Source organism: Doryrhamphus excisus, chromosome 13 (genome assembly GCF_030265055.1).
Source record: "Doryrhamphus excisus isolate RoL2022-K1 chromosome 13, RoL_Dexc_1.0, whole genome shotgun sequence".
Classification (NCBI taxonomy): Eukaryota; Metazoa; Chordata; class Actinopteri; order Syngnathiformes; family Syngnathidae; genus Doryrhamphus; species Doryrhamphus excisus.
Window position 1 is genome coordinate 7,126,472 of NC_080478.1, and position 25,649 is coordinate 7,152,120.

At 41.5% G+C, this 25,649-nt stretch overlaps 1 protein-coding gene across 1 annotated transcript in view; it reads right to left on the reverse strand.

Annotated features, from left to right (window-relative positions):
* The window catches only part of dph6 (diphthamine biosynthesis 6), a 103,766-nt gene that overhangs the window by 55,751 nt on the left and 22,366 nt on the right, over positions 1 to 25,649 (reverse strand). Inside the window, exons 4-9 of the mRNA XM_058091411.1 lie at positions 19,143 to 19,216; positions 18,525 to 18,643; positions 7,578 to 7,639; positions 5,668 to 5,762; positions 5,310 to 5,403; positions 1,109 to 1,259 (exon numbers count right to left, since the gene is read on the reverse strand). Of these exons, the coding sequence (XP_057947394.1) occupies positions 1,109 to 1,259; positions 5,310 to 5,403; positions 5,668 to 5,762; positions 7,578 to 7,639; positions 18,525 to 18,643; positions 19,143 to 19,216 (595 nt within the window). The remainder of the gene's footprint in view (positions 1 to 1,108; positions 1,260 to 5,309; positions 5,404 to 5,667; positions 5,763 to 7,577; positions 7,640 to 18,524; positions 18,644 to 19,142; positions 19,217 to 25,649) is intronic.

Genomic DNA, 25,649 nt, shown 5'->3' on the forward strand with positions numbered 1-25,649 from the left:
AAATAAACTAATCATATTATTATATATTATTATTATTATTATATAATATTATTATAATATTATAGATTATAAATATTTTTAACAGTTATAATATTATGAAAAACAAAACAAAGGTTGGGAAAAAAGTTATATTATGAATACAAAGTCAAAATATGGGAAGTCCTAAAATGTAAAAATAAACTAATCATATTATTATATATTATTATATATATATTATTATTATTATAGTTATTATTATATAATAATATTATTATAATATTATAGATTATAAATATTTTTAACAGTTATAATATTAAGAAAAACAAAACAAAGGTTGGGAAAAAAGTTATATTATGAACACAATGTCAAAATATGGGAAGTCCTAATTCAGAAAAAAAGGTAATTTAAGTTGAAATATTTGGTAAAAAAAAAAAAAAAAAAAATGGGGGTGGGACTGAGAAAACCGACATTCATACAACCCATATCACAAAGCTGAGATGCATTTTTTTCTAGAAAAAATATAACTATAACTTCTTAGCATATCAAATCAGCCCCCCTCTTTTTAGTCGTTTCTATGTGACCGTGGAAAAAGCTTGGACATTTCTGTATTTAGTAAAGTCCCCCCCCCGCCTCTCAACAACCCTGGGGACTTCCCCACTACTTGAGAAGCACTGGCTTAAACCAAGCTTGCTGCTAATTATTGGCCTACATTTCTCCACATTTTCTACTTCACTTGTCACTTTCACTTTCCTTTTCTTTGATGCAATGAAATCAGAAGAGTCTGCCTCATGGAGGTTAAGGCGTATGACTAGGTATTCATCTGTTTTGCGGACGTAATTAGGTCTTTTTGTAGAGGATTCATAATTTGCGGTAGTTCGTCATAAATACGAAACCGCCTGAATAAGTCCTGCTGCGTAAGAGATAACTTGTGTGTCGATGGCGAGATAGCGACAGTCAGAAATGCACCGAGATGACATGCCGTGTCAAACAGTCAGTCACTTGCATCACACGATGGCGGCCGCATGACACAGATCCGGGAGAATGCGGTAGGATATCATGTGACGCGAGTGCAGAGTAGACATAAATACACGGTTGCACGCAGGCAGCCGGCACAATGAGTGAATCTCACCGTGGCCCTGCTGACAACTAAGGTCAATGTCTGATGTAAATTCTCGATGGTGGTGGTCGTCTCCGGCTCCATCAGCATATTCCACCTCCTCGGTTATCTTGTCAATGGCGCTTTGGCAAGGACAACGAGCCACAGCTCCCGCCGCCACATCCTGCGATAAGGCGCCAGACAAGACAAAACGCAGCATAATTAGTCAACCTTGTCAATGTCAGTCTTTTACTTATGAGTGCCCGGGCGCATGTATAACTTGAAGGTGAATGAATATGAAACATTTTGCAGGGAGCGCTTGCGTACGGACACTGAAGATTCAATCACGCCACCTGTCAGTCAAATGAGCCATGACTGTTTCCTGTTTACTTATCTTGTGCTTCTCAAATCAACAACAAATCATTACCATTCTCTCAAGGCATAATATTACCTGCCAAACCCTGCCGCTGCATTTAAATACAAATTCCATGCACACAAACGCCCAAATCCTCACTACCACCACTGTCATCACCCCCCCCCCCCGCCCCTTCTTCATCTCCTGTCAACTGCATTAGGCCATAAGATAATCAAAATAATTATACTCCATCCCCTCTCTCCTTCCCAGCATGAAAAATAGCTTGACTAGCATTAACGGAGGGCAAATGATGGCGCTCTGTCCCCACCCCCTGAGCCCGGTGCCGTCTCCTCTAGTGCTGGTGTCACCGCCGATCTGTCACCCTGACGAGAAGAGCTTCAGAAGGCTGAGCCAGGGCAGGTTTTCCCCTGGTCGCCCCCCCCCCCCCCCCCCTCTTTCTCTTATCACGGGGCCCTGGATCTCCCTGCTCTTCCCCCAGCAACCTAGATAGGGGCGGTGGAATGGCGTGTGATGTGATGGGGCGGGGGGGGGGGGGGGGGGGGGGGGGTGAAAAAATATCTAGCTTCAGGGAGTGAGTGCGGCTGCGGGGTCACGGGTTGTGTGCGACGGGGGTATGTTTTCTGTCCATAATAAAACAACCCCCCTACCCCCATAACATGAAGATACAAGGGAGGCTTACAAATAGGGACACACGTTCCTCTTCCTTGGAATCATTCAGCGAGCGCTGTTTGGTTTATTATAAGATGTGCGAAATATCCCAGAAAGACATGGCGCCTCAGGCTAAGTGAGGCCTCTTTACACGCGGCTAGAAATACGCTAGCATCTCATGTCCACGTTTACATTAACATGACAACGGGGAAAGTTATTTTCATCATCCAAAAAGAACAGGAAATTGTACATGCCAGGCCAGTAGGTGGTGATGTCGCTATGTAAAAATTGTGCATTTGGGACTACTTTTGCTAGCGTTGGAAACTACACGTGCCGTATGTTTGTACAACTGGACAGTCTGTCTAAAAACGACAAGGTATTCAACAACAGTGGCGGGCCCTGTCTGTGTCGGTAATCGAAACCGGTAACTCGGACCTGGTGGCTCTCCGCTGCCTCCTGGCCCTGACGTTGAGGTACGGTGCACCTGCTTTTGAACACCTCCGTCAACAAAGATGAGTGCATAAGATGAAACCATTGAACTGCCAACAGTTTTGCAAGCTGTTCACACTTTGCACGTCAGTTAAGAAACTTTACTAAAAATAAAACAATCACCACCCTGTTGAAACACTTATTGTCGCACAAAAGTAAACACTGATGCTGTTCCTCTAGGGCTCTTTCTAGTTTCTGGTCAGTGCAGCTTAATTTTTTTGCATTTTCAGACTATAAAAAAAATCTAAATTGATTATTATTTTAAAAAAAACTTTTTTTTTGCCTCTGAATGCTGTTTTTCCACCGTTCTTCCACAGTATTTCCAATAGTTTAGGCTAGTAAAAGCTTACCCTGTGTTGCAAAATGGAAAAGGGCGTTGCAAGATAGGGAGAGACAGACTTCTTGGTAGGAGGAAGTGGCAATAATATGACAACTACACTGCTTGATTACCGTATAACCAGAGGTGGGAGCAAGTCAGTCTTCTGAAATGAGTCTCGAGTCTTTAATCTCAAGCGAAGACGTGCAAGTCCAAGTCAATCTCAAGTTAAGACAAGACAGGTCGAGTCCAATCCAAAGTCATGGGCTTGAAATGTTCAAGTCCTTACAGGTCATAAGCGCTGTTTAGTGTTTCCAAGTTACAATCCCAAAACAGTCTAACATTTGTATTAAATTTGACAAATAACATGAATGCAGGACTAAAATAAGACCAGTGTGACAAGACTTAGTCACAGAAAAAAATAATACTTTGCATTCAGGATTTAGTCGGTGCACAGAAATGTGAGCCATACATTTGCTGTTTGTTCTTAAACCTAACAGGGCATTAATAGATGCATTCAATGAGGCAGATTCCAAGGGAAAATATTTTGTCTTTCTGGAAATTACATAATAACCTTAGTTCAGGGGCCGGCAACCCCAAAAGAGCTATTTTGCCTGCTCTGACAGTTTGAAAAAAAGGGTCTGGAGCTACAAAATGCTTGTAAAATCTTTGGTAAATGCTACCTGTTGTCCAGTGAATGGCTTCCCATCTCATGTGCAGCCCAGTGTTGACAACTTGGTGATTTTTTTTCACCAAATTTGGTGACTTGACGACTTTATTTCTCAAAAGCAACTAGCGACAATTGTAAAGTATTTTCCTGATGTCATCGGGAGATTTTTATGGTATTTGGAGATGTAAAAGTGAAAGCACATATTTTTGTGAGCGGTCAGTGCACAGTCCGCTGCTGTGGCACACTATCTGCCACTCCTGGAGTCCCTTATCACAAGGAAGTTGTCACCAGCAGGCTTGCGAGCTTAGCGATGCGACCCCAGGATGCAGAGAGCAGGACCAAAAATGTAGGTACAAGGGATTTAATGGAGTTTAAGCAATGTAGGCAGCAACTACAGGCAAACCAAAAACAAAGACAATGAAGCCACAAACGAAAGAGCACACACCTGAACTAAATAGGGAGAGTGGAAATTAGAGACAGGTGTGTGAAATGAGTCAGCGAGCAGAAGGGAACAAGAAAGGAAGTTGAACCAAAATAAGGGCATGAAAACCGGAACAGAGGCAAAGAAGGAAACTAAGAGAGCTGTCACGAGGGGGTTAAGCCCGCTCGTGACAGAAGTGAGAGAGCATGGAGGAGTGTAGCATGCAGAAAGTTACATATTGTAGGAAAATTTTAATTATTTAAAATCATATAATATTTAAATATAATATTAATATATTATATATACTATATTAATATAATATTAAATATTTTAAATATTTCAGTTCACAAAAAACAGTTTTCTACCCTTTTTTTTTTAGTTGTGAACTGATATTTTCCTGAAACGTGCCTATGTTCAACTGCTTATTACTAAAAAATAACGTAAAAAGGGAGAAACAAACTTATTTTTTCTGATGAAAGAAGGGATTATGTACTCTAGCTTCCCCTCCTTTGCTCATCCAGTCAGCAGTCAGAACGCAGTCTAGATGAATTTTTGCGTTTTGAGTTGCAAATTTCACATTCTTTTCAAAAATGCGCATGTCCCCTATTTTGGTGTTAAAAAAAAATCACAGTGCTCAGCGAAGGGAGCCGCAACAAGAAGGCTGAAGTGTCACACACCTTTGGTTATCACTGTCCATTTCCGGTGTTTGTTGGTTAGTGTATCTCTTTGCAATTGCAAATATATTAATATTCATACACATTGCAGCCATCGGATACTGATTTGGGTTTCTTAATCTGAATGCATAATTAGCCAATACATAATGTAAAAAATAAAGTGTCCCCTTGCAGCCCCTTTCTTTGATCTCCTTCCGATTCTGCAAGCCAAAAGAAAAAAAAAACAATACTTGCTACATCGCTGCAAACCCCGCCCGCACCCACTTAGCCTGCTACCTGAATGCAAAGCACCCTAATGTGAGCGGACATGTTTATTAAGCTGGGCCTAGTTTGGGGCTGCAGTGAATATTGCAGACGTCAAAGTAGGCCATGTGGGGCTGCAGGAGAGAGACGGAGAGAGAATATGCGAAAGAGAGGCCCCTCTGGAGGCTGATCTGAACTCTCCCCTCTGGTTCCTCCTCTCCTCCTGAGCAAAGTTATCGCACACCAAAGGCTTTTGTTCTTCTATTTGTTTTCCCCCTCCGAGTGCTCTGAAAGCAATCAAGCCTAAAGCTGCCCAAACTTTTTTTTTTTTTTTCTGTTGACGTCAGTTCATCGGTTTGCCGTCGAAGACTATCGATCTCTCGCAACTTGGACTCACGCTGGCTTTGCTCTCGGTGTGCAAGGCGGTGAAACGGAGGTAGCCGACCGGAGCGAAGGCATCTGCCGAGTGGATCACTGTCTCCGCCGCATCACTGCAACACATGAATAAAAAGCAGCTGTAGCATTAGGAGCTAAAAAACAATCTATTCTGCCCCTTTTTCACTGTATGCAGTGTTATATTCCATAGTCTCCTATTTGCTGCCAAGGAGCAAATACCCATCCTTAGTCTTATCCTTCATTTATTTATATGCCTGATGCATACAATGCGGCAGGTTTTTTTCTTGGAAAACCAAGGAAAACTGTGGGTAGATAGGAAAACAACATTACAAAGTCACATTTCTCATCCATTTACTCACATGACGAGCCTCTTTTTGAAGAGAGGACAATCCAGGGTAAACGTTTCATATTCCCCTCCTTCGCCACAAACATGGACGCCGTACTTCTGGGAGAGCTACACAGTAAAACATAGGATGTTCTGAAACTAGAATATAATGTAAAAACACACTTTAAAGCATGAATGGCCACTAAACGCATTTGATTTAGACCTGGGGTGTCCAAGCTTTTTTTTTTTTCCACATTTTGCTACATTAGAGCTCGAACATCACGCCCTCACTTTATTGTGTTTTTCCAAAAATTAAGTAATAAAGTTTTTTAGTGCTTAATTTAAAGTGCTGCGGGCCAATAATAAACAAATAAATGGCCCCAAGGCATCACTTAGGACTCCCCTGATTTATGGAAGACAACTGAATTGGAAAAGTCCAATGCAATACAACGCCTTTGAAGCTTAGTTTCAGTGCACTAATATGGTTACTTATGGCGTATTGACGAACTACACGGTGGTCTAGTGGTTAGCGTGCAAGCCACACAGCCAGGAGACCAGAGTTCGATTCCATTCTCAGCCATCTCTGTGTGGAGTTTGCATGTTCTCCCCGTGCATGCGTGGGTTTTCTCCGGGTACTCCGGTTTCCTCCCACATTCCAAAAACATGCTAGGTTAATTGGCGACTCCAAATTGTCCATAGGTATGAATGTGAGTGTGAATGGTTGTTTGTCTATATGTGTCCTGTGATTGGCTGGTGACCGGTCCAGGGTGTACCCCGCCTCTCGCCCGAATACAGCTGGGATAGGCTCCAGCACCCCCGCGACCCTTGTGAGGATAAGCAGTAGAAAATAACTGAATGAATAGCGTATTGACCCAAATGGTATTTTTTTTCACGACATAAAGAGTTTTTTCTTATATACACAGTAGTCATCCCTTGTTCACTGTGGTTAATTGGTTCCAGACCTGATCGTGATAATGAATTTCCACAAAGTAGAATTCCTTATTTGAGTATTTTTGTAGATATAGAAAACCTGCTCACAACCGTCTGAATACAGTTTTTAACAGTATTAGACCCGTCTAGATATGAAATAATACCCTTACAGTCGCCTGTTATTATTCAATACATACACAATATTCAATACATACACCCTGTCACCCCGCCCTGTTTTGCTTTGGATTAGCAATGAAGCTAAAGGCTTATGACGCTGGGTACAAATAAATGCAGGAAAATACACGTTAAGATAAAGCATCTCATCAAACATGTTGTTAAAGTTACCACGCTGCTCCCAGATGGAACTGAGTACGATGCTAAGTTGCTAATTGGGTCAAATGATTAAGTTTCATTAATGTTCATGTTAAAGGTTAAATAACTGTTAATACTGTACATTTGAATCTGAAAAAAATAATTTCTCTACCAACTGTATGTGGTTTCTTACATTTTTCTTATTTGCTGTTTTATTATTATTTTACTTATTTATTATTGATTGATTGATTTATTGTCTTTATTCTTAATTTGTTTATTTATATTTTTAATCTTATTTTGTGTATAGAAAAATAAAAATCAAGATATTTGAGAACAGTGGAATGTTTTATCAGATATTTTGGTGTGGAAAACCAGAACCAAAGTACTGAAAAAGTGTAGGGTATAGCAGAAGCAAAAGCATTGAAGATAGTTTTTTTTATTGATTTTTCTTCCAGTTTTTAATAAATGCGTTTTGGGTTTTTTTTGAAAAACCACCCAGAACCTAGCTCCGGTGGCCCCCAGGTAAATTGAGTTTGAGACCCCTGCCTTATACTGTATTTGTGTTTTAGTTTATTTCGCCATTGTTATATTAGTATGCACTCTTTTTGCAGGAAAATAGTACTTAGATTTGTATGATCCCATTCATGCAGGTGTAACTAATGCAATGACCTGTAATATGATTCAAAAAGGGGTGAGAGTGACCTGTTTCAAGTAGGGCTCCATGTCAGCCAGAGACTTTCCAAGGTGCTTCTCGGGATCCAGGCCTAGCGTACACACATAGACATATGGGTTGAGGGAGAAAGAACCTATCACAGAAGAATGATTGAAGATGACAGACACATACACACGTTTTAACCTGCATACAGGATCTATTTGTTTGACTTTGCAAGTACTGTATACACATCTCGCTGGCTAAGGCTAACAGTTTTCAATATACACTCACTTGCACACACATTCCTACCTGCCACCTCCCCCTCTCATTTCGTTCCCTTAGAGAACATAAACTCTGGAAAAGAGATGTTGTTTATTTGTCTTTTCCCCTCATGCTAGCCTGAAATTGTGACTCATGGGCACGAGGAGGGAAAAGAAGGGATTCCCAGCATGCCTCACTCCTCCCGGGCCTCATTTGGTCAACATCCTCAGGCTACCCAATCGAGACGGTGGCTTGATTAGGCTAACCAGACTTACGATAAACATGCTGTGGTGTATTGTTGAATTTTGCTCCTTGGGGAGACAAAAATTCTTCATTTTGCCTTCTAGCAGCCAGGTCTTGATAGTGCTATGCTGAACTCCAGTTCACCCTTTCAAAAGAAAAAAACGGATGGGGCCATTTACACTAAATCTCCAGTAGGGTTGCCCAATATGGACCTTAGCATATATTACAATATGTTTAGGATCAACTCAGGTGCTATAGTTCTGTTTTTTTGTTTTTTTTACCTAAATGTATGGAGCAATATGTGAAAATGAGTCCAACCCACTGGTCAAAATTCTTAATGAATCAATTAATGTACTAATAGATTTTTGAGTGCGCTACTTGCCTAAATTTATGAAGCAACTAACTCATTCAATATTAGAGACGTATTTAGATGTTTTTTTTAATCCCACATGGCTGTTCCCAAAGATGTATTTATTCATCTTTTAGGTTTTTTTTGTGCAAGAAGCAAAAAGTGGTGATGAGTCGGACTTGTAAGCCATAAAAAGTGCATTTGATAAGAGCTGTGAATTTGAATGGAAAAAACATACATGACAGGAGTGGAAGAACGTGGAGGAAGGAAGCGTGCAGAAGGTTCTCAGGAAATTCTCAGGAAATTTTAAAGCATGCACAAGCATGATGGCACAAGCGTACGCACGCGTGCACACACAGTTCAGTATCAAATGTGAAAATTGTTGTTATGTTTATGTATAAATTGTTATTTTGATGTCAAACAACCCTTTGTGTGTTGTAGCATACTGTAGTTCTTTAGATACTGGAGCTGGGTTTCTCCCTGTTTTAGTCGGGAACTGATATTTTCCTCAATGGAACAAACTTTTTTTTTCTGATGCAAAACCGGGGTCTAATGTTTCTTTTGGTACGTTCCATGATTCCACTATTCTGTGTGATGTGAAATATCAGTCAAAATCTTCTAAAATTGTGAAAATTAAGTGAAAATTCTATCAACACAACTGCCAAAATTCATTATGATGAATACATTTACTAATTGATTTTAGGGTGGGTTATTGCCAAAATTTTACGCAATCCAAAATTAATTCAACACAATCAAAATTCTCATTATTATTATTTTTTTTCAGATGCAATACTTGCCTAAATGCAATGGTTAAAGTTCTGCGATTCGTTTTTATAGGGTGCACGATGTGCCTAAATTTATGGAGCAATTTAGAGGATATTGTCTAAATGTAGGAAGTCATTAGGTGAAAATAATAGATCAATTAATTTGGTCATTTTTTGAGGGTGCTTGACATTTCTAATTTCTAAATATTTATAACAATTAATTTGTGAAATGATTTTTTGTCGGCGGTGCTACTTGCCTATATGAAATTAATTGGCCAGTTTCACATGTTGTTAAAATTCTTCCCGATCAATTAATTTGAGAAAATAGAAGCCCCACTATGCTATACCAATCCAAACTGAAGGGAATTGTAGTGTCGAACTGTTCATTGACATGATCTTTACAAAGTAACAGATTACTCATCCAGAGGGATGTGTCATGTCCCTAATGATCGCCAAGAGGGTCCAATAATTCCGTCGGTGTGCTCTGGAGGGCGTTACACGGCGCCGCTCCGTGCCTCCGCACGTCTAATTAAAGGAGCAAAGTTAATCGTAATGTGAGAATATCGCTTCCCTCATGGCCTGACAAGCTCAAAGGTTAAGGTGTCAGTCGGTGGACGCCCCACCGCCCCATGTCCCCAGTGGGAAGTGACGGTGGGAGATGTGAAGCCCCGCCTTCACGGGTTCATCCTATTCCCAGTTGTATCTCCAGGCTGTGGTGGTCCAACACGACAAAGGCTTTAAGAGGATGAGGGGATGGTAGAATGAGCAGACCCTTATTCTCCTCATCCCAGGGGATCTGTGGTCTTAATTAGAGTGAGAATATCTAATCTCAACATCCTCTCATCTTCACCCTTCCGCAAAGGTAATAAGGAGAGGATGCATTAAAATTCAAATGCCTTTTAAATATCCACTATAATTAGTCATGTCTTTTAACAAAATCTTAATAATTGGCTCCAAATCGCAAAGGGGATGCCAAATCTTTTTTTTTTTTGATAGTTTCATTAATTTTTCTGCTCTTAAATGATTAATGACTCACAATGAGACAGGCCAAGGGCTTAGGACAGAAAGACAGCCGAGTGCCAAAGAGATGCAAAGATAGCATTAACGTCAACACATTTCTCCTCACAGGAGCACTTGTATGGGTGTTGCTTTAATTGATGCGCCCCGACGCCGTTTAGGATGGCCGAGCCTTCAGCCATCTAACACCACTTTATTTTAAACGGTACTCACATCACTGTCTGCCTCCCGAACCACGGTTTTATAAGCCCACCTAAACCCAATTATCAAACGTCATTATGCCACATTAAAAGCAAATAAACCCGCTAGAATGTGCCATTAGTCTGCCGCCAGGGAGAGCAAGATCGCGCTTTGGATGGGTAAAGTCGTGCCTGGAAAGGGGGCATTTTATGTCATAGCATCCGATAATGGGCGTAAAGTATTTTGCAAAAAAAGTATCTTACTACACTAAATGTGCCTTTCCCATTGATTTTGTTGGGGAATCAAGTTAATGCAAATCATACTGCTTCATCTGCTTGGTTACTGTGCTTCTGGCCAAAGTGCAAGTGGCGGCAAAGAAGTGAAACTAGATCTTCACATACGCAACTTCACTTGGATCATGGGCAAAATTTAATGGCTGTTTCATATAAATAGTTCACATATCCTGTTAACTATGAATAAAAAGAAAATTAAAGTGCCTCAAAAATGCCTCACCGGTGTGGAATTTGGGGGCGAGCACTTGCCAGAATGAGTTTGAGGCTCCTTATGTGATCATCTGTCAGGCAGTGGCTATAAAGCCCCGGTCCCAACCTGCTGTACTTGCAAGCGTGGGCAAAATGTGTGGATTGCCACCTTAGTATGGATTTGGGAGCATGAAGACACAATGTAGTACTTTTAGTGCAGGAGGAACTTTGGTTGTGTGCAGGGCTGCGTGGGGCCGCGTTTAAACGTGCGCTGTGCACACTGATTTCAGCAGTAGTGCCGAGCTGACAGAAGAGTGTCAATATTTTGTCTCTTCTCTGGGCAAAGAAGAGGGTGTCGGCTGCATCTGAGGTTCAGAAGGCAGCGGATGCGGCTGTAGCGGCCCAGCAGAGGCGGAAAAACCTGCTTGTCATTCAGGTTTTCAGTTACTACGTAATAATGAAGACTAATAAATAAGACTAGATATAAATGCATTGTGGAATAGAAAAGATGAGTTGTGGATACCAGCATTTTTTTCATATTCTGGTAAAACAAGCATATTGGCTTTGTTTGCCTTGAAATAAGCTGTGATAATAAATGTTACAAAAATGAGTAGCTCTTGGCCATTTTCATTTTGTAATAGTAGCTCTCACAAAAAAAACCCTTGGTGACCCCTAAAATAGCCAATAGTACATTTAACCATTTACACTGCATTTATGTGATCGGTATTGGTATCAGTATCAGTAGATTTCACTCATGGATTATCGGGATCGGTATCATTAGCATGATTGGAACATAGTACATATTCATTTTTTTAGTGCAGTGCATGTTTATGGGAAAAATTGTTTGTGAAAATGAAATTAAATTAAATTAAATGCATAAATGTGATGTTATTCACGTTCTCATTCATACCTATGGACAATTTGGAGTGACTAATTAACATAACATGTTTTTGGAATGTGGGAGGAAACCCGAGTATCCGGAGAAAACCCACATACAGGGAGGACAAAAAGATGCCCAAACAGAGACCCTTCAGCCGCCCCCATGTTTAATATCATCAAACACATTTAAATGGGAGTCACTGACCACTGTTCCATGTTTTTGCCATTTGTAGACAATGGTTCGGTGGAGTCTCAACGAATTTCAAAATAAAATTATTACAATTACGGGATTTTTTTCGTATCTATTTTTAACAAATCATATTTCTAGGCTTTTGTGAGCCACATAAAAAAAATATAGCAGGCCGAATCCGGGCTTCACCAGTGATTTAGGGAATGCAGTAATGTCTCGTTTGTCACTGTTGAAGTGAATTTCTGCGAAGTAAGATTCCTTATTTATATTCGGAATATTTTCCTAGTTACTTTATACTCGTTTTACCGAATACAGTAGACATAGAAAAATAGAAAATCTTTCAATGTTTTCTGAATGCCTTATATTTTTTATTTTAGCTTATTTAGCCATTTTTATGCCCCCCAAAAATCTTACTTACCAAACATACAAAATTAAATTTGCATATTGTTTGACATTGTAAGACAGTAGGTGGTAGACACATAAAATAGCATGATTTATTAATATGTTTTTTAAAAAATTGTGATTGAGTGAAACTGAAGAGTTTATTTGTGTGAAGCCCCCCGATAGTAAGTAGCCTGTTGTATATTTAGCTGCTTGCGTCTTTTGTCATATATGTTAAATTAAAAGCCTGTAGATGGCAGATAGTCCAAGCCGAGCTAAGCCGATCCCAACTAGAAGAGCGCTATCGGTAGATATCCGCAGGGTTTGTCTCGAGATCTGGTGTTTCCGTCTGACAGCTCGACTTTAATCCCACCCCCACCCACCACCCCGCCTTCAGAGAGCAAATTGGATTGGTGACGTGTAGCATTTTAGCTGCCGCTTAAATGGAGGAAATAAGCGTCTCCTCTCTTGTAAAAGTGAGCAGGTCGGGCTTTTAACAACACTCAAAACAATAGCTGTTCGTTATCGCCTCGTCTTGGGCGGGAAGAAAGAGGAGCTGAGACAAATGATGATAAGATTAAGGTTATATGGAAAAATCTGTCAGGCTCTTATCTGGGATTCGGTGTCTGAAGGGAACAATTGTTTCGGGATTAAATCGTTTTGGTTCAAATCAAGATGAGAGAAACTAGTGGGGGAATGGAGATGGCTAAAAATAACTAATGAAAAAAGGGATGGGCATTAGATTATATATCTTTTATTGATTATGAGGGGAATGCTTGGACAATCTCTGAAGGTTCTGAACTCCTATTTCTATGAAAGTGTTGATTTGTGCAGAAAAATGCAACCATCCGTGCTCACCTTTCTGTTGAATCTTGATATTAAATCCTTCTAATCACCACTAGTCCAAACATCCTTGTTGTTGTTGTACATGTTAAATGGAACTCAACTGACTCACCTCGCCTGCAGCTTGCAGCGTCCAACCGTTTCTTTTAAGTCTTTGAACATGAATCATACTTGAAGAGTAATATGAAAGCACGCTGAGTTTAGCTCAAAGGCTACACAGTATATGTTCAAATGAAGGCTAAAAGATGGCAGGCTAATATATTAAAAAAAAAAAGATGGGCTTTGATTTCACACGTGCCAATTATCCCTAGAGCGGGGGACCAATTAGCTGAATGACCTGTGCCCTCCCACTCACCTGCGCAGCTCAATCAATTAACTAATTACATGAATATTTGATAACGGCTTTCGGAACAGACAATTAGCTCGGGTGGGTGTTAGATACCATGCATGCATTTTTCACATGGTTTATCCTTTATTTAGTATGTTGTTAATGGGCGTCATTTTTATAACACTCAATGCAGGGAATGTTTTCAAGTGTAAGAAGAAGCTAACCACCGTAAAATTGTGGGTGGAGTCCGATGTCACATGACTATTCCATTCTGATATGTGCCCTGTGAGAGATCATTGTGGACTTCAGGAGGACGAAAAGTGATCACTTCCCCCTCTACATCAATGGCGAGGACATGGAGAGGTTCCATGACTTCAGATTCCTGGGAGTCCAGCTCCCCCGTGATTTGACCTGGACTCAAAACACCTCAGCCATCATCAAAAAGGCTCAGCAGCGGTTACACTTCCTGAGAGTCCTAAGGAAAAACAACATGGCCCAAAAACTGCTGCCAGCCTTCCACCACTCCTCCATTGAGAGCCTGGACAGTCAAAGCAGCACAGAAGACCTACAACAAGACCTCTACAACTCCCGGTGCGTCAGCAGAGCTCTCAGCATCATCTAGGACTCTTCTAACCCCGCCTCAGTTGTTTCAGTGACTACCTTCTGGGAGGCGATACAGATGTAGTAGGGCACGGACAAACAGACTGAACAAACGGTCGCTGTTTCTTTTCTAGAGCCATCATCTCCCTCAACAATATGTAACCAAGGCAACCAATTGTCCTGGACTATGTAAATGATTCTTAATTTATTTATTTTTCTTCTAATTTCTATATTTTGTACTGTCATACTATCTTGCACTGAAAATGGAGCTGCTGCAATTTCATTCTACTATATGTAAAATGACAATAAAGGGCATTCTGATTCTGATTGGCTGGCGACCACTCCACATTGTAACCTCCCATCTCGCCCAAAGTCAGCTAGGATAGGCTCCAGCATGCCCGCGACCCTCGTGAGGATAAGCGGTGCAGAAAATGGATGGATGATTATTATTGTGCCTGTTATCAGATCATTTAAACCTGCAATAAATGCCTGTTGTTACAGTGATCAAGACTCATCAAAAAAAAATCACTGACATCTTTTGGCCAAAGTAGAATATGACATTCAAGTTGAATATTGGTTTATATATTATGGTTGATAATGTTTAATCGTGGCAAAAGGTATTGCTTAAGTATGCATATTTTGTGACTAATAATAAGCCATTGTAAACCACAAAAAAGCGATAATTTATTAGTTCCTACATTTCTGAACAGTGAACCACGCGATGTAGTGAGAGTGTCAGTATGCATTAGAAATGTTAAAAAAAACAACAACTTTACAATAAATTCTTCAAAATTCTGGCACTCGGACAAATGTAATTCTCGAACCCTGCAGTGAAACTTAGGCTAGATCACTTAAACTAAGTTTAAAAAGTGAAACTTTCTTGTTCTGATTTCAGATTTAATTTTGCTTGGACTTAGTGCAAGCTTTCTAGTGTACGCACACCTTGTTAACACGGGGTTTTGTTCGCAATATTCTTAACTTGTTGGAGACTTTTGTGCTGCAACAGTTTGCATCCTGTTTACAGCTCTTGCACAGGCGCAGTTTGGCCAATTTTCATTACTATGCGTTTGACTTTTTGTAGCTTTTTCAACCAAATTCTCAAGAAAATATTACTGCGCTCGACAATAGCGATGTACCGATGGCCCGGGGCAAGTTAAAACAAAATTGGGGCAAGTAAATCCAATCAGTGATATTCCCGTCGGGCAAGTGCACTTTGGCATGCCATACTGGGAAGAGTTTTTTTAAAAGCGGTTCTTGTTGGGTGTTGGTAAAACACGGACTGCGTAATTCCGGTTGTAATTTGCAAACCAATCCTTGCAAATCTTGAAACGGACCAATCAGAATCGTTTATTTAGACCGCGGCCCGCAGTTTTGACCCACACCCGTTCTTGTTCGTGATCAACCAATCAGTGATGGTTTGACTAGGAAAACATCTATCATGGCGTCCCTGCCAACATGGTCTAATTCTTCAACAACTTGTGAAGGAAAACAGCAAAAAGTGATGAACCAGTGCCTCCTAAACAAGTATTTTATTAGCGGCAGCAAATCAAATGATGGCACAGGTGAGTGAATCACATTGCTGTGACAATTTGAAGTGGTCACAATGAAACACCACCCATTAGATCCAATACCAAGTGCTGATTTTGCACAAGCTACAAAATCTAGCACTTCCATTTCTCTGTGGATTTTTCCCAAATTATTGTTTGACCATTGAGCATTTTTTTCTGGATTAAAAACACTTTACTAGTACACAAATGTGTCTATTCAATAATGTTTCATTGTGGTGCACAACTTATAAATATCACTGCTTACTACGACTACGATGTGTAAGGTAGTATGGCATGCCATGTTAACATACATCTCCACAATTGATAATCATTTAATCTTTATTTGAGATTCTCATGTGATGCCACAAAAATTAGATATCATTATGGCATTTTACATGGGGCAAGTAGTTCTCACCTTAAGGATTCCCCATGGGCAAGTCATTTTTGTTTTTAATGTAAAGCCCTGTATTAGTTACGCAAGATGACTAAATTTTCTTCTGCTTTGTGCTGCAAGCATTTGCACAGATTCAGTGACATTCTGGTCCGTTTTTATAGATTTTGTATATTTTCCGATAAATTTCTGAGAAAAAAGATAGCACTTTTCCTACAAAGCAAAGACGCCACTTTCTACTTTTCTTCTGTTACATGGTATTAGCTTGCCATCAGTGCAGATTTCCAACTTGCAGAGAATTCACTTAGAGGATTATCCTGCATTTGGACAGCTGTCTTTTCACTACGGGGATTTGTCATGAAGCTACATCCTCTCCCTTAAGAAAAAGATACTTTATCCATTCACGTCTAATTTCCACCTATCTTTCTGAGCAGCAAATGAGGGAATATTAATCTTTATTGACTTGCCAGGAGGAAAAAAGAGATGGAGGGCCAATTGGAAGCCATTTTTCCATTATTATGACAGAATATCATAAGCTGTTTTGGCTGTCATTTCATAGGGAGACTTAACCCATGACCTCCACACCTTGTTTTTTTTTTTTTCCTTCATAAGGTAAATCCTTTCAAATCTTTTACCAACACACACACACCAAAAAAGGCCACCAGGTACGCCGTTGTGCTGTCACACAATCTCCTCACTACACAGGAGCTGCAATTATAAGGAGGACTACCTTAAGGGCCCCGGGGTACATGCAGCCTATTCAATAGTCCCCTTTCTAATTACCAGTGCCGCGGGACAGGTGAGGAGTCAGTGGTGGGGGGTGCAAAGATAAGATCTTCTCTTTTTTACCTGTAGCCAAAACACACACACAAGCGCCTATATGGTGGGAGGCCGAGTTACACATCCAAAAGACACCCGAGGTGATTTACCTTTTTAATTATAATCTTCTAGAAATGCTGAGAATTTTCCTTTCGATGAGTTTGTGGTAACAAGAGCAGGGTTAAAACGTGACTGACTGACTTTAAGGCATGTTGAACTCATTCATTCATTCATTTTCTACCGCTTTTCCTCACGAGGGTCACGGGGGGTGCTGGAGCCTATCCCAGCTGTCTTCAGGCGAGAGGCGGGGTACACCCTGGACTGGTGGCCAATTAACCTAGCATGTTTTTGGAATGTGGGAGGAAACCGGAGTACCCGAGGAAAACCCACGTACGCACGGGGAGAACATGCAAACTCCACACAGAGCGAGCGGGGAGCTGTGTGGCCTCTGCGCTATCCACTCGTCCACCGTGCAACCCAACAGTAGTCAAACAACAATTTTATTAACTTTTTACAGTAGTTTAACTTTGGTGAAAGTCTGATTGCAATGGAAAAATACCTCCCGAAAGTCGGAACCAGAAACTGTCAAATGATGATTTGTGGTCAGGTGATTTAGTATACAGTAAATCTCGGATATATCGGATTCAATTGTTCCCACTGGTTTTGTCCGATATAAGCGAAATCCGTTATATGCGTATACTGGAAAGTGTCCGTTTAAGCATATATCGGATTTATATCCGGTATATGCGTAAATCGGATTTTATCCATTATAAAAAGACACTTCCTTGACTATGTTTCCAATGTACCTGGACGCGCAGGCAACGCTGCAAACGCTGCAAATGACGTCGTATAACGGCCTATCACGATTCGGCGAATTGGAGCGCCACGATGCGGCCATCCGATATATGCGAGGGAAATTTAATGGAAATGCATTGGAACGGGACTGGAGATTTTGTCCGAAATAGGCAAAATCCGTTATAAAAAATCCGATATATGCAATGAATTTTTATTGGAAATGCATTACAGAAAAATCGGTTCTTTTTTATCTGTCCGTTGTGAGCGAATTTCCGATATATCCGAGTCCGATATATCCGAGGTTTACTGTATTTATCATTGCGCTCTAAAACTGAAAACAGAGTCTCCATAGCACCATGGCATTGAACATTTCAACCATCTTCTACCTAAGAAGAACTTTCTTTCCTTAACATTCTCCGCCATGTGATCTTCTTGCCCTCGGGCGCCAAAACAGGCAGGTAAGGCGCGTAGGTGACGCCGCATTAACCTCGACGTGGAAGCACTTGAGTGACGTAAATGAGTGCTCACTTTAGTATGGAACATTGCGCCATTCAGACACAACGAGGGACATGCGTCGCTTATTGACAGCTTGAATGTGACGGGGAGGGGTGGGCAATCACCTGTGATTACTCCTCAGCTGCCAAACCAGCCAGCGTCACAACGCGTTGCTTTTTACACGCCCTCCATCCCTCGCCGCTTCTTATCTCTTCTTATATTGTTCTCTGCTTCAATACCTTTGCCTCTGGCGCACGTCGCTATACCGCCGCTAAGCCACAGATTTACGATTAGGGGCATTCTTCTTCTTCGCCTCCCTGTTTTTCCGTCACTTATCTACATGTTTTCGATTACAGTGACAAAAAATGTCTGAAAAAAAACCCTCCAGAGAGGAGAGAAGGAAAACGGCTGACCAGTACGGAGGCTAACTTACCAACAGCGGCAACTTTGATGACAATGGCGTGGAGGTCAGATGATAACATCTCAGATAGCAGCGACTCCTGGTCTCGACGCCACAGGTATGCTAGAGGCTGCAAACCAAGACGCAAACACCTGAGGCGGACAGGTGAAAGTGAGAAGCCGGAATGCAGTTGTTATGTTTCACATCCAGACTAATGTGATTATTCATTCATTCATTTTCTACCGCTTTTCCTCACAAGGGTTGCGGGGGGTGCTGGAGCCTATCCCAGCTGTGTCTTTGGGCGAGAGGCAGGGTACACCCTGGACGACTGGTGGCCAGCCAATCACAGGGCACATATAGACAAACAACCATTCACACTCACATTCATACCTATGGACAATTTGGAGTGGCCAATTAACCTAGCATGTTTTTGGAATGTGGGAGGAAACCGGAGTAGCCGGAAAAAAACAACGCATGCACGGGGAGAACATGCAAACTCCACACAGACATGGCCGAGGGTGGAATTGAACCCTGGTCTCCTAGCTGTGAGGTCTGCGCGCTAACAACTTGACCGCCGTGCCGCCCCGCTAATGTTATTATTAAAACAGAAATATTGTGCACATAATATGGATAAGTGTGTGTGTGACTTACACATTTTCAACACGAGTTCTCTGGTAATCAGACAGAATGGCTCCTACTGACACTGCCTCGACACACTCTGTTTCCTATGGATAGAATGGAGGGCATATTTTAACCACATCATTTTTATACATATTTTTCAACTCCAAGCTAGAGAAACATGAATGCATGTGGGCTGATATCACCAAAGGTAGGGCAGAAATGTGGATTCAATTTCAGGTATTCACAATCTTATAAAATCTCTTGGTTGCAAAGGTAAAAAAAAGCTTTCTCTCTTTGACCGTGGTCTGATTGTTGAGCTGCATAAGCAAGGCCTCCTGTAGTGTGCTGCTGAAATTGGACACAGTAAAAAAAAAGTCATTTGAAACTTCTTAAAAATCCTGAGGGTTATGGAGCAAAAAAATTAACTGACTGAAAATTTCACTGGCTCTGAGTCAAAGGATCCATTTGGCTGTCCGTCAATACGAGAGACAAGGATCCTTGGCCCAAAAGAAGGTTGAAATTGGTTCGATCCAAAAGGAGAAAAGGCTTTTAACCAAAACACATCTTCAAAAGCCTCGTCTCCTTCAATGGTCTTGTGCCAATTTGCACAAGAGCACCAAACATGGGGCATTAAAAGGTGGAAGATGGAAGGCTTCCAACCTTACTGGCATGATAAAGATTCCACCTTAGATGCTTTCTACACGGCACAGTGGATGTGACACCAACATAATCTGGGCTGGTTTTTTTTTTTTCTTACAATGGAGCTTCGGGTTGTGCAGGGGCGTCAAACAGCAAGCTGGCTATGTGGAGATGTTGCAGGGGGCATCCCTCATGAGTGAAAGCCCTCGTCTGTCGGTTCCCTTTTTCAACAGGACAACGCTGCATTTCAGATTGTTTGTCTTTCAGACGAATAGCATCACTTCTGTGGAGGGTTGGGCATCGTTTGAATTTAAACGATTCTGGTTCCGAGTACAACTTGTTGTTTCATTTGCAAAATTCGTTTTAGAGGCAGGGTCAAACATAAACACCAACACACACACACATACATATGTATAGTTTATATACTGTATATACACATGGTATATCGCTATAGCACATTCATTCATTCATTTTCTACTGCTTAACCTCATGAGGGTGCTGGAGCCTATCCCAGCTGTCTTTGGGCGAGAGGCGGGGTACACCCTGGACTGGTCACCAGCCAATCACAGGGCACATATAGACAAACAACCATTCACACTCACGTTCATACCTATGGACAATTTGGAGTCGCCAAAATGTTTTTGGAATGTGGGAGGAAACCAGAGTCCCCAGAGAAAACCCACGCATGCACGGGGAGAACATGCAAACTCCACACAGAGATGGCCGAGGGTGGAGTCGAACTCGGGTCTCCTAGCTGTGTGGCCTGCACGCTAACCACTCATCCACCATGCAGCCCTATAGCACATTTACAATGCAAAGTGAATGAAGTGCACAAACAGTATTGGTATAGTAGTAGACACATACTAGTACATAGTAGTATAGACACATACTCGACCACATTACCCTACCACATTAGCATTAAAGCTAATACGTACCAGAAAGCACACTTCCAATACACTATTGTGGGTCTTGTGGTTTTCAGGTAATATTCCTGTCAGACTCCAGGGATGTTGTCAAATGGGTCAAAATGATGACATGAGAAGCTACACAAACAATAAAACAAACATAAGCAAGGTGTAGTGATGCATGTGCACACACACACACACACACACACAAACACAGTGCCTCCACCCCCACTAACACACACCTGCAGATTCATTAGAACATTACACGGGTTGTAATTAGAATGCCAAGCTGGGCTAGAAGGGATGGAGCGGTCTCCAGTAAATTACCTTGTAGACATTATCAATTTCCCTGGCTACTGGTCCTTAAGATAACCCTTCCAGTCCTCCTCCTCCTCCTCCTCCTCCTCCTCCTCCAGCCCCCGCTCGCTTCCTGCAATTTTTCTCTGCCTGATAAACATGCTGATTAAAGCGAGCAGCGTGTAAACCTTTGATACTTTCCTAAATGAAATCCATGCCCTGCCTGAGGCCTGATGCTGGGCTGCACACACACACACACACACACACACACACACACTCCAAGTAGGCATGCTTGCTAATCAGATAAAAGATGCAGTGTGTGTGTTTGCATCCTGGTTGGGGTGCAAACACAGGGGGTGGTGGGAAAGGTTAAAAAAAAAAGTGGGAGACACACAATGATGAATAAAGGTTTAAAAAAAAAAACATGTTAAGGCATCTGGTGTCAGTATGTTTTAATAAGCCTCCATTGAGAGCAACAGTGGATTAAACATTACAGTCAATTCCACTGACCGATGACAGTAATGAAGTCAGACTGATAGCATTTCAACCCGGCGTAGGAGCTGAGGGGGCTGCAGGCACTGTCATGTAATTCGAGGTAAGCCTGGGGTGGGCCGGGGCTCTCGTCTAATGCAATGATAACCCTTTGCCTAAATGCAACTGTCACTTCCTAAAGAGGCAAATTAGGGAGTGGGATGAGGAAAGACGAAAAGGGATAAGAGATAGGACGAGTGAGATCATTTGCTCGAGCAGAAAAAGTGTTGGGATTCAGGAGTTTGAGGTTTGGACTTGGCCTCGGTCAATTACACAACTTCTCTCTTTCCTGGCTCTCGTGAGATGACATTACACAGCCCTAAAATTTGCAGGCCGGCTTCTAATGCCAATGACAACAAGCCACATTAGTCGCATATCTTTATACCGGAGACTGTTGAAACTGGACCAGCCGTTTGGGAAACAACTTAGGAAAATGATTATTTTTGGAGGATGAAAGCAGTCATGAAAGCAGCGATGAGTTGGAGACAAGTAGGAATGACAGGGTAGCTAACCCAGCGTGGAAGTCACTCTCCCTCTATATACTGTATATAGGCCTGCTCTCGTTATTTTGTCTGATGGATGTTCCACAACTTAATCCCTGGGAGTTCATGATGTCATTGAAAAAAAGCTACTGACTGAAGATGACCATGATGAACTTCACAGACACACAGTATACAGTTAAGATGCAGCAATGAATTGCTTATCCAATGACCTCCCATAATGCAACCGAACCCAACAGAGTCAAGAAGGCAGAGCTTGGACACACTCCTCCATCACCTGGCAACACCTTCCTGGTGAAACACAGATGAGTGTTCAAAGTGTGGTGCAAGGGTCATCAGTGCAATGTGGCTCATTGCACTAATCAGGGCTCGATAATCACGATGTACCGTTGGCCCGGGGCAAGTAAATCCAATCAGTGATATTCCCGACACCTTTTGGCCAAAGTAGAATATGACCATCAAGTTGAATGGCGGTGTTTGGTTTATATATTATGATTGATAATGCTTAATCGTGGCAAAAGGTATTGCTTAAGTATGCATATTTTGTGAATAATAAGCCATTGTAAACCACAAAACAGCGATAATTTATTAGTTCCTACATTTCTGAACAGTGAACCACGCGATGTAGTGAGAGTGTCAGTATACATTAGAAATGTTAAAAAAAAAAAAAACTTTACAATAAATTCTTCAAAATTCTGGCCCTCGGGCAAATTCTGGCCTTCGGTAATTCCGGACCCCTGCAGTGAAACATAGGATAGATCACTTAAACTAAGTTTAAAAAGTGAAACTTTCTTGTTCTGATTTCAGATTTAATCTTGCTTGGACTTTCATTTTTTTCTAGTGTACGCACACCTTGTTAACACGGGGTTTTGTTCGCAATATTCTTAACTTGTTGGAGACTTTTGTGCTGCAACAGTTTGCATCCTGTTTACAGCTCTTGCACAGGCGCAGTTTGGCCAATTTTCATTACTATGCGTTTGACTTTTTGTAGCTTTTTCAACCAAATTCTCAAGAAAATATTACAGGGCTCGACAATAACGATGTACCGATGGCCCGGGGCAAGTTAAAACAAAATTCCGGCAAGTAAATCCAATCAGTGATATTCCCGTCGGGCAAGTGCACTTTGGCATGCCATACTGCCAAGAGTTTTTTTTAAAAGCGGTTCTTGTTGGGTGTTGGTAAAACACGGACTGCGTAATTCCGGTGGTAATTTGCAAACCAATCCTTGCAAATCTTGAAATAGACCAATCAGAGTCGTTTATTTAGACCGCGGTTCGCGTTTTACCCACACCCGGTCTTGTTCGCGATCAACCAATCAGCGATCGTTTGACTAAGGAAACATCCATCATGGCGTCCCTGCCAACATGGTCTAATTCTTCAACAACTTGTGAAGGAAACAGCAAAAAGTGATGAACCAGTGCCTCCTAAACAAGTATTTTATTAGCGGCAGCAAATCAAAGGATGGCACAGGTGAGTGAATCACGTTGCTGTGACAATTTGAAGTGGTCACAATGAAACACCACCCATTAGATCCAATACCAAGTGCTGATTTTGCACAAGCTACAAAATCTAGCGGTTCAATTTCTTTGTGTATTTTTCTCACCTTTGCTTCACAAATTATTGTTTGACCATTGAGCATTTTTTTCTGCATATATTGATATATGATATCATTATGGCAGTCTTTTCATTTTACATGGGGCAAGTTCGGGCAAGTAGTTCTCACCTTAAGGATTCCCCATAGGCAAGTCATTTTTGTTTTTAATGTAGAGCCCTGCAAATAAACAAAAACCCAGAAAAAATGGAAAACCGGTGCAAAAAGGCATAATATCACTAGATAGAGCTAGATAGTGCATACTAATAATCAACAAAAACATAAAGGGCTCTAATTTCATAGACCAGGCACAGCATGGCCAGCGCAATTTTTGTGAGCAGCGCAGTCTCACGCAGTGCGGCGCACCCACGCTTCTGTCGCATCCAGATGTGATGGGACAATTATACAAAAATGCTGGCTCAGACGGTTACATTAACTAGTGGTTGCTGGTTGCATTGTATTGTGCCTGGCACTCTGAAAAACCTGCCAGTGAGGTTTTGGTGACTTGTTTGCACTGTCAGCCAATTTACCACTGCGCAGGATGCATGCTGCCTGCGCCAAGAATAGACCAGGTTGGAGCTGGCGATCTTTCAGCACACCTTTGGCGTGTTGTTTTGTCAAGAAAATTGTCACTGCACCAAGCTGAAAATGTGGACACTTCCCCTGGTGCGCCGTCACGCTCATCTCAGCGCAGTCCAGTCCAATTACAAAATTGGCTGCGCATGGTGGTGCGCCGGACCAAATTACCACTTGGTGAGCTGCGCCATGCTCAGCCACCCTGTGCTTTCTTGTGCTGCACCACAAAATTAGTGGCCAAAGATTTCTCTTTAAATATGCATAAATTGTTTATTATTATAAATATCAAAGGAAAGCTGGACATACCTAACGTAAAAAGACAAAGACAAGAAGAAAAACAGTAGACTGGAATTGTTTAACTAAAAGATGGAACTATTAATGATGACACCCCTATTCAAAAGCCAGAATTTCTATTCTAAAGTTTAATTTCTACAGTATTGTCCCATGAGAAGATGGTCATGTTATCAAGACCCCCTCGACCTGACTCAATCAACATGACACTGATTAACGTTTCCCAATTCATTAAATGCAAATTCACCTGATGCCGGACCCCAGGCCCTGCATTAACTCGAGCCTTGAGGGGGGGGGCTAATTCTGGGGCGGTGTCGTGCAACGGCATAACCCTGCAGCAGGCCCCGTCAGGAGGCGTACTAAACAAAGGGCCCAGGCCTGGCTAACCGCTGTCCTCTCCATCAGGCACAAAAAGCTATTAATGAGGATCTATGGCCCAGAGCGATGGACGCCCTCTGTCCCCCCAGCCATGTCCATCGGGGTACTTAGCCCCATGCAGTCATTAACTCCTGTTACTAATTGTCAAATTCATTAAACTCCTCCTTCACTCCCCCCCACACACACATGTGGGTTGTCTCTTGTGGAAATGGATGGAAAGGACTGAGTGATTAAGATGTCACCTACGGGAAAGATAAAGGCCAGTAGGCATATTCGGCAAAAAAAAACTATGCGACCATTAAACTCAGTAGCAAGGTTGTGCGCATGATATACTTTGCGATTATACATACATTCATCTTTGTAAGGATATAAAAGAGTTGTTCAAATGTATGCACAGTCACACCATCAAGTACGACGTGGTTTTGACCTAGAGGGAGGAGAGTACACTCGGCTTGAGGATGCGGCTTTTGTAAAGGTTCCCAATACAGTAGAACCTCCACAGTGATCATTAAAATATCAGGTAACCATATTTTTTTATTATTGTATTATATTCATGTAAAGTATCCCTATTAAGAATAGTATAATTTGTGATATGTTGGTTTAGGGCACTTGATTTGTTAAAAGGCCATCAGTATATTCGCTTTAAATGCATACACTCAAATGACAGAAACTAGGAATATGTCCTGTATCACATTTTGGAAGTAACCCGCCTAATACAGACTAAAAGTACAGTCTGTACAATACTGAAAAGTCATTAAAAGCAACCAACGCAATTAGAAAAGCCATGAAATATTCAAATTTCTATATTCGTGTTGAATACATCAGAAGT